Genomic DNA, 9,531 nt, shown 5'->3' with positions numbered 1-9,531 from the left:
GAATTTTCTTGGGGCTGATGGGGCGTGTTGTTGAGGTATTGTATGCCTAGGTCAGCGTACGTGTGGAGAGCGGCTTTCGATTTGAATTCTTTTGCGTTGTCGGTGCGGTATATGCGTGGAAGGCGGCCGTTTTGGCGAAGTTGCTTGAAGAATTGAGGCATAATTATCCCGACTTTGCGTCGATCTTTGAGAAAGAATAGGATGAGGTATCGGGAGGCGGCATCAATGTATGAGAGGAAGTGTAGATGCCCTTGCAGTGATGGAGGATTGATGGGACCACATGTGTCAGAGCTGATGTATTCTGACGGTTTGTAGGAGTGCTGCTTTGGTTTGTGCGGGTAAGGTCTTTGTTTGGCGTGGGCACATGTTGAGCAAGATATGGTGGCCGAGATCGAGGCGAGGCGGGGTGGTATTCCATGCACGAGTTGTTGACGGGCAATGGATTGGATGACGCGGGGTGGTGCGTGGTTAAGTTTTAAATGCCAGTCGTGGAGTGCGATAATGTCCAGGGATGGGGGAGTGGGTGTGGGTTGGGTTTTGCGAAGCTTGTAGATGGGTTGAGTGTTGTGGTGCTTTGCGGTGGTGGTATTTGGACGTTGCGAGAGTAGTAGATTGGGTTTTGAGAGAGAGGGTGAGAGAGAAGGTGAAGGTTGCTCATTGGATTTGGGTTGCGCTAGCTTGGTATTTTTAGTATTGGAGGGTCGTGTGCGAGCACTATGAGCGTGGTTCTGTGTGGAGCTCCAGGTGTATGCTTGATGTTTGTGATTCCATGGAGCGGTTCCGAGAATCCTGGTTGTGCCTTTGTTTCGAGCGTACATGATTGCTTTGGTTGTTGTGAAGAGCACGTTTCCATGGTGGATCGTGATGTCATGGACGGATAGCAGATTGGATTTGATCTTCGGCGTAACGAGGGCTGGTATGGGTATTGTGTTGTTCATATTCGTCTTGATTGATGTCTGACCACGGTGTGTACAGTGGGTGCTGTCGTTAGTTGCTGTGTACGTTTTGGCGCGATAGGAGTTCGGGTAGGGGATATGTTTGGTGTGGGAGACATGTGACGGATGAGCTCCGGAGTCGAGTGTATACGTACATGGCGGGGGTTGATGGTCTTCAGCTGATATGATTGGTTGTTCATGCACTCCCTCGGTAATGTGCGGGACGTCTGGGGCTAATGTACGAGCTTGCGTGTATTGTTTGGTGGTTGTTTTCCGTTGGTGACGAGGGTGTTGAGGGTGTCGACATTCGTAGTCCCTGTGGACCGGATGAGGTATGCCTCTGCTTTGATGAAACCTGCATGGGTTCGAGATACGACGTGGCACTCGACGAAGGGAAGGGGCTGTTCTCCATGTGTCTTGGTTCGCGCTTGTAGTTATGATAGGCGAATATCCTTGCGTCGTACTGGTGGGTTTTTGGAAGGAGGTGTAGGAAGTTATGCGGTTGAATTTGTGTACGAAATCCTTGACATCGTGGGGATCGAGTGAGATGAGTTGGACACCTACTGTAGATGTGACTGGATTGAAGCGTAGTCCGTCAATGAGAAATTCTACAGTTGTTCTTGGGTCTGATATAGAGGGGTAGCGTGCCGCTATCATCTTGGTTCTGATTGTTTCATGGGCTGTGATGTATTGAGAGAGTGTCATGTCTGGTAGAAATACGGTTTGTTCCGCGAGTTGCTTGAGGTACTTGTGATCGGAAGTGTTCGTGGTGTCAAGGTGTGCAGTAATTGCTGTTACGAGTTCGTAGGGTGTAGGATCGCTGGTCGGTGTGATGATTAAGTTGGCAATTTCGGGTGGGATATATGATATGATTTTGCCGATGAGATAGTGTTTGTTGCGCTGAAATTCTGTCTGTTGGTTTGGATCTTGGGGTACTTCGGGATTGCCAGTGATGTGGTTGATGCAGTCGATGGTGTGAGCTGCGGCGCGAATTTCTACGAGCCATGGGCCGTAGTTGGCTGTGTCGAGTTTGGGAAGGTCTGAGCGTTTATCCGTGTTGCTGAGGGCTGGCTGGAGCCGGGGAGGTGGGAAGTATGTCAGTAGCGCGGTGAGATGTGAGGGAGTAGGGAGGAGCCTCCGATGGCGGAGAGATCGGGTGTGTGACGTCGTGTTGGGGAGTGGTTAGCGAGTGTTGCCCATAACCTGTGTGAACACGAGACCGATGTCCTTTATTTACTCGTCGTCGCTCTGTGCGCCTGCTTATATTCATACACTCAGGACAATTTGTCCTGTGCGGTCTGACAAATTTGACACGAAATTGAATCTTTAAGATTTGCCACGTGTTGAAACGTGTAATTGGTCTAAAGAATGCTCTGAAACCCTTGAAAGAATAGAAGAAAGGAGTACTCTCGACTGCAGAAAGCGTTTAAACGGTCTCACATAGTTCTTATATGCTTCATTGTACTTTAGTGCTCTACATTTTCACTTACGATAGGGTTCCAGGGCCTTTTTAGTGCCTACTTCTCTAGTTAATGGCCTGAAAAGGGGCCAATTCACCCTTTTATCACAATTTCTATTGCTACGTCAATATGAAGGGTCTGTAATCGCGAAAAGTGGATGGCAGGGCTTCTATGATCAATATGTACTGTCTGGTAGCATTAATGTTTCACTTTTCTGACACCACTATAACTTAGTTCGGTTCCCATTGTATCTAAGCTCTTTATAACTGACCATACTTACTTCGACTTGGAGTAGGGTAATATAAGTTTGGATTTTTCTCTACCCAATAGCTTAGAAACGTGTAGTAGTCGTAACGGGAGTCGGCAAACTGAAAATTGCATTGGAATTCGGTCGGTATGGACAATTATGTCCGTTTTCCCTATTTCTGGCGTTGTTAATCGTAATAAAACAGTTAATGCGGGCAAATGAAGGACGATGGGCAAATGAAGGACGATGGGAAGGAAAATTCGACAGATCTACAAAGACTTTTGACCATCGATATACATAGACTTAACGAATTTAATCGTGTTAAGCCGTACTGAACGTATGGCAAGCATCAAGTTTCAGGTTGTGCATAATCACTATGGATGCAATAGGCACTTCGAAAATATTTTGCAGATATCTTGTTTCTACCATATAAAATTAATACATAATGAAAAATATAATTATTTTGCATATTGCTCGTGATCCTATTGTTTTGGCTAACGGTAAATAGATCCTTTTCTACGATTGGATCAAATGGATCCACGACCGCCACGCTCATATTGTAGCACCCTCGCACTGAAAGCAATATCTGTAGTTACCGGCTTATCGCGGAGCATCCCCGAGCCGCACGCAGAACACGCTGCTCACATATCTCGATCGTCTCTCCGAAACACGTGGCATCAAAGCCCCCCGCTACTCCCGCAGCATATCCAACTTTTCCAACTTTGCACAGCTCTCCACATTTCGGAAGCGGAATCTTGGCGTCCTCCGGGAGGAACCCCCCCGAATTGCGTGATCGGAAGCCATATCGAATCTAACTTTGACTCGTTGCTTCCTTTCGCGTGTACGTGCAGCATTTGAATGAAGACACCCAAGCGCAAGTCGGACTTCACTTCTCAGTGGTTTCGACATGAAGTGAAGAGGTTCAACGACGCTGCATGTACATCCGACTGTAAATCGGGAGGGGGATCCTCAACGGAATGTTCAGAATACCCGAAGTTGCTGGCGGCTACGTGCGCGATTTCAAACCAGTCTATTGAGAGCAAACTCGGCATCAATAATGACGAAGCTTCATGGGTTTCAAAAGCAAAAAAGTCGTTCTTCAGATCGTGCTCGGTCCAGGCAGACGATACTGCTGATGACTTGTAGCACTCATCTGCCGCAGCGCCGTTAAATCTCACGTTTAGTTCAGTTTACCAGCGATATTCATCAACCGGGCATGGGCGTGGAGGACGCCGAAGAACAGGTTTCGATGACGTGCGGAGAAGGTATGTACCGAAGAGCAAGGCTGCGCTTTGCCAATACTTGTCAGATATATGCTCTGGATCGAAGATTTTCGCTTCTCGCTTCGTAGAAGAAATAGCTTGTCACGTCTCTAATCCATTGGCAGGATTGTCAGACACAGGGAAAGGTGCGTTGAAGGCAAGCGTTGAAAGTGTGATTGACGCGTACAGGAAAGTGGAGAAGAAGCGGATTGAGATGGTCTTTGGGCCGCGAGTAGTCATTTGTGTCCATTTCTCTCTTCGAACACGCCCATCATCTGGGCAGGGAATAAAATCGATGGCTCGGGAGAGACACTGCGCCTGCACATGGATCAATGAAGATGGACTTGTCCGGTGTACATGCATTGGTATGGTGGACTTTCGAATCAAAGAAGCAGCCGGTGGATTTCATTACGACTGCTGCTGTCATTCCTCTTCCATAAACGCGTTTCTAACAGAACTTGGAATGTTGTCTCAGACTACGCGAGACATCTGCGGAAAAGCACTCCACTCCATTGCGGTGAATGCATTTCAGAGCTATGAAAGTTACATGGACGATTTGCCTCTATTCACATATCAACATGGAAGAAAGTTGGCAGTATTAGCGATGAGGTTCAACTCGGAAGAAACTACCATTCAATATGTTCCCATAAGATTCATACAACGCAATGGTCAGCACTACATATGTGCTTTTTGTGACCTTGTCTGCACAAATTCATGCGAACATGTCACGAAGTTGCGAGACTTGCTAGTCCACGGAGGACCCGCTGTGAAGGATGGAGCTTGTACAAACGTTAAGTTGGAACCGCTCCTGTACGGTCCAAACTGGAACCCAATGGATGATCTTGGGGGACTATCTCGTTACCCAGTGGGAGTAGTTGATTGCAAAGAGGCAATAAGAATGAACAGGAGAATAGTGATGCTGTCACAGAGCATCCTGACGTTTATGGTTTCAGCCCCCAAGGTTTGTGTACTTTGCAATCCAGAACGAGACGAATCTACTCGAAAGCTGCAGCAAGGTATTATCATGACAACTGCTGGAGTGTGCGAAATGCATGTTGAAGTTTTCAAGTGCTCAAACTGCTACACTATCATTCATTCAGAAGGCAGAGACCACAAGATAGTATTGGCTAGCTTATCAACAGCTGCAACACACGTCCTGCTACGGCATATCATCAGGGGTGTAGCAACATCTAATGGGACGCTGAGAGGCCGTTTGGAGCATTACTATCGGACGTCACAGCTCGTATTGATGCTGATTTAGTTCCGAGTCAAGCCATGAAAACGGACAATGTTTCGGGTATCACAAGAGAGCAGCGGTCTCAGAAGTTCATGGAGCAGATGCAGTTGAAGCATGACGAACGTATGCTCACTGAAGGTGCTGCAGCTGCCTGGAAGGCAATGGAAGTGGCGTTGCAGAGCAGTTCAAGATCTGGTACAGAAGTAATAGGAGATATTGACAGTGGTTGGTTTGGAGAAGAGAGAAGGTGGAGGTCCTCACGAACACTGCAGAAACTGTGCGTTCTAATGATCAAACTAATAATGATTGCACCACCCTCAAGTCTTTTCAAATGTGAAACATGTGAAGGAGACGAAGGGAGACTGCATGCTGTCTGCGCGGACGGTATATGGTCTGGTTATCAGAGAAAATGGCGAAGAACGTTTGTCAACGTTTCTGAGACTTGTCAGGCATTAAAGCCGTCTAAGGCATCGTCGCATTCTATGAAGGCGATCAAGAGACCGCTGATTGGCTTGCTTCGTAAGGAACAGACAGGGATGTTTCTAATTGATGCTATAAAAGGCGATGCAGTTACTGTCACAAATAGAACGTTACCGGCAGTTGTTGGAGCTATTCGTCTCATATCACCTCATTTGCTTCCTGTCAACTATCTCGATGAATCCTTAACGGGGAGAAGCCCTAACGACAAAGACGACATTGGCATAAGCGTAGCGAGTCGCCTCCGAGATCTCATTTGCTGTTGCTTCAGTCAAAGAGAGCTGTGTGAGCGGCTCTGTCGTGCCTTGCTATTGTATCTGAAAAAACGTCAACGTGGAACACATCCTTCTCGAAAGAGACGCAAGAGTTCTCGTAATGATGATCTGGGAAGGACTGGGACAGCATCCCTTCAGAGTGGACATTCTTCAAATGTTGTTGCAACAGATTCTGAAGTGATGACTGCCATTATTGGCTTCTTGGCCTCACACAATGGTTTGGAAGCAAATAATGAGACTGACCGGGAAGGAAAGTGCTGGTCCAAGGCATTTATGAACTCATCTCTGGGCAGTGGTCTTTGGGGTCGAGAACGGATCTGTTTCTTCTCATCAGATATCTCATTCAGTCACCTTGCACGCAGATGGTTACACGGAAGCAATTGGCAAGCCTGCGTGTCGTAGCGGCTTCATGCTCACTGGGACGTGAAGTGGTGCTAGTCCTTCTCGCTGAGAGCTCTCGAACGGTGAGCGGCATTCTATCTGACACATCTATTATGCGGTTTCTTCGTGTGTTACGCGGCGGGATAATAGCAGCAATTGAATTTGAGTGCGACAGCCCTGAGCTGCTGGATCATATAGGAAAAGTACTGCACGGCGTCGCTGATCGCGTTGAAACATTCTACCAGTTCTACTCAAGCCCTGCTGCTCAAAGATTCTCGGCAGGAATGTATGCCGTGAAGTGGAACGGAACTAACTTCACGGAACTGCGACAAAAATTCTTGTCGGAGAAGTCCCTTGCTTCCAAGTTAGAGGGGAACGTGATTAATAATTACGTGTCCCCGTGTCGCACTGGAGTGTTCTTCCCAGCACATCCACAAGTGCGGCCGATGCCGTTGAATGACGAGCTCAATAATATGAACAGCAAGGATGCTTTCGGGATTTGTTCAAAATCCTACTTTCAGGGAACCAGAAGTTTCACCCCGGGTGCATTAACATTTCTATGCTCCTGCTCAAATCCTCTCATTATGGGATTCAAGGTGTTGGAGAAGAATGAAGGTCCAAGAGCAGTACTAGATATAATCATTTCCTGTTTCGCAACCTTACCGAGACACGTTATTTATGACTTCGCCTGTGGTCTATACTCCGCAGCTGTGAACAACCTTTGGTGGGCTCTAGAAGATACCACAGTGGTTTCAGACAACCTGCACGCACGGAACCACACGTGCTCACCAACCTTCACGCCTACTGCACATGATTCTCTCAATATGACGAATACGGTATCTCATGAGCAAAGAAACAGTACGATAACGCAGATGCAAGACAGTCTCAGAGCCACCTCTCAAGAGAGTTACATAGCATTACTGGCTTACCAAGCCTGTTTGTTGAATTTGAAAGCAAAGACGTTGTCTTCTCCAAACTATGAGACAAGGTCTGAGCCATATCTCAACGAAAATCACCTGGAATGGGCCTGGTTTCATTGTCTTGGATGGAGCTGTCCATGCTGCGACTGAATTGCACCTCACCTGATGTACCTCGCATGTTGTTTTCAATTGTGAGCATCCCCTTACGACGACGGTACCAGGTCAGCCGACGCATGCATCGCTTCTGGCCAAAGGTGAAGACGAACGATTGGTAGGAGGGAAGAAGATCACAACGACCGAAGCAATATCAACGCGACACGTGGCCTCTGCGTTACTTCACAACGGTCTGTGGTGCTGTGCGGCATGAAGCAACACATGAAATTCTTCTTGCAGAATACCTATCCTGCTTTGAAGTGATCGCTTCTCTCGCGCTAAAGGTAAACACCGCATCTTGAGGGGTAAAGCCCCGCACTGCGAGCCAGACGCCGGCCAAACCGCTGGTCATGTTTTGGAAAGGCCTGAAACGAAAACATTCTTGGAGGTAGAAGTAAAATCGCTTCGTACTTGATGTTTTAATCCGGGCATGCGCGGCGGCCCTCCCACTCTTCGGGCCCTAGACTGACGTCGCTGTCCTCCGGATGTACTACGTATTCAGTGAACAATTCTATCAAATTGCCTCCAGAATCCTTTCGGATACAGTACGTGTATTGTAAATATTTCGAAATAATTTCCAGAGGGACTCCGATGCATTAGGTTTACATGGTCTGCAGCCCCCTCCGTTCACTGAGAGAATCATGCGCAATAACTCGTCTCCGAAACGGTTGAGTTGATCGTGCAGCGAATAACCGTCATCCCCACCCTCCAGGAGTTCCCTGCACCTCCAATATCCGCACTGCCGGTCCTCTCAGAAGAAAAATCTTGCGTGAAGCGGTATCTCTGACTACTTTCTGTTTTGCGTTCGTGCGTCGCGGCACTTCGACCATATCTCTAATTATCCACAGTATGGTAGATTCTGTGGGAGGCCGTAACTCTCCGAGTCTTGTGTCTAAGCAGCAAGTTGGTTCTAATACCCGTGGGAAGAAACGGGGAAGACCGCCAAATGGTTGTACATCCAGAAGAAAGGAAAATCAATCTCGCTTACAAGAGGAGATTATTATATACGACAAACACCGCCGCGATAGAGTCTCAGAGAAAATTGCTGCAGTTCTTTCTGTCGCCAACGTGTCCTGGAACTGCCTGAACACTCCCGATCATGACTTCGAGTCGAGTGTGGAGTCGCTGTTGTTGGAAGGAACATTGCGTGGGACGGTTGATGCCATTAAGAGGATGTTTCGGAATCCCGATGGAGTACAAAAGGCATTGCATTTCGTTATTGACGTGTTAAGCGTTCCTACTGATGGTTGTAGGACTATTGTGAAGCACAACAAAGGCGATCATGCTCAGCCAATTTCTGGAGAGAAGGATTCTTCACATGAATTCACGGACCGTAACAAGAGCATTCGACGTTTCTATCAGAAGATTTTGTGGCCCTGAAGTCCACAGTTACTGCCGACGTTCGCAATGTGCTGAATCTGGGGCCAGAGATGGTTCCGAGTGACTTATCGATCCTGTATGGAATTGGTAATGGCCTTGTACGACACTGTGCAATGTTGTCGTCAACGCCGTGTTCAGTGCTTGGTGTTTTGACACCTGCAGTAGTGCTATCTGCGTCTTTGACATATGCCTCGCAGATAAAGATGAACACGACTCTTTCTGTTGACACCTGGCTCGAGAGGTTCAACGCTGTATACCCCTCATGGGTGAGGCTGTTAATGGATTGTAAGATAGGAGTCGGGAAAGAAGAGTACGCTAGATACTTATTTACTGGGAGCAATCGAGATGTCATGTATAATTATTGCAACTCGCCGCTACTTCTCAGATTGATGTTCTGCATTCTGATATCAACTGGGTTCAGACAATTGCTTTGTGTCGGAGGTGGCAATGGGCCAAGCATGGGTGGCGCAGCTTTAAACGCTCGGCGTTGCACGGAAAGGCATTTGTGGAGCTCCGATAATCTACGACTGGACTCAAAACTATGGGAGCAGTTCGCATTGCTCTTGGAGGAAAGATGCGACAACTTTTCGCAAGAAATGAAGGTATGGCGTCGCCTAGTTCCCGATTCACTGGTTATGGACATCATGGATAGGAATTTGTTTGCCTCTTCACAGACCTTTGATTCTGAGAAAATGGTGCTGGATGTCGTCGAGGTCACGAAGACGAAAATGAGGCCTGCGAGAACCCTACTTGCATCTGTCCGCTCAGTGCTCACGCATTTCAAAAGACCATCGTGCACCGGTG

At 47.6% G+C, this 9,531-nt stretch overlaps 6 protein-coding genes across 6 annotated transcripts; all 6 read left to right on the top strand.

Moving 5' to 3' along the window:
* Nucleotides 1–3,173: 3,173 nt before the first annotated feature.
* On the top strand, nt 3,174–3,500 carry CHC_T00006554001 (hypothetical protein). Its single transcript, XM_005718922.1, has one exon. The coding sequence runs from the start codon at nt 3,174–3,176 to the stop codon at nt 3,498–3,500; it is 327 nt and encodes a 108-aa protein (XP_005718979.1).
* On the top strand, nt 3,501–3,788 carry CHC_T00006553001 (hypothetical protein). Its single transcript, XM_005718921.1, has one exon. It carries the CDS (start codon nt 3,501–3,503, stop codon nt 3,786–3,788), a length of 288 nt encoding a protein of 95 aa, XP_005718978.1.
* A 330-nt stretch (nt 3,789–4,118) lies between these two features.
* On the top strand, nt 4,119–5,165 carry CHC_T00006552001 (hypothetical protein). The gene has a single exon (XM_005718920.1). It carries the CDS (start codon nt 4,119–4,121, stop codon nt 5,163–5,165), a length of 1,047 nt encoding a protein of 348 aa, XP_005718977.1.
* A 14-nt stretch (nt 5,166–5,179) lies between these two features.
* CHC_T00006551001 (hypothetical protein) lies at nt 5,180–6,295 on the top strand. Its single transcript, XM_005718919.1, has one exon. It carries the CDS (start codon nt 5,180–5,182, stop codon nt 6,293–6,295), a length of 1,116 nt encoding a protein of 371 aa, XP_005718976.1.
* Nucleotides 6,296–6,387: 92 nt separating this feature from the next.
* Nucleotides 6,388–7,344, top strand: CHC_T00006550001 (hypothetical protein). Its single transcript, XM_005718918.1, has one exon. The coding sequence runs from the start codon at nt 6,388–6,390 to the stop codon at nt 7,342–7,344; it is 957 nt and encodes a 318-aa protein (XP_005718975.1).
* Nucleotides 7,345–7,370: 26 nt separating this feature from the next.
* CHC_T00006549001 (hypothetical protein) lies at nt 7,371–7,469 on the top strand. Its single transcript, XM_005718917.1, has one exon. The coding sequence runs from the start codon at nt 7,371–7,373 to the stop codon at nt 7,467–7,469; it is 99 nt and encodes a 32-aa protein (XP_005718974.1).
* The last annotated feature ends 2,062 nt before the right edge of the window (nt 7,470–9,531 follow it).

This window comes from Chondrus crispus, genomic scaffold, assembly GCF_000350225.1.
Source record: "Chondrus crispus Stackhouse genomic scaffold, scaffold_45, whole genome shotgun sequence".
Classification (NCBI taxonomy): Eukaryota; Rhodophyta; class Florideophyceae; order Gigartinales; family Gigartinaceae; genus Chondrus; species Chondrus crispus.
The sequence above is the reverse complement of the archived record's forward strand: the minus strand, read 5'-3'. Positions and strand labels throughout refer to the sequence as shown.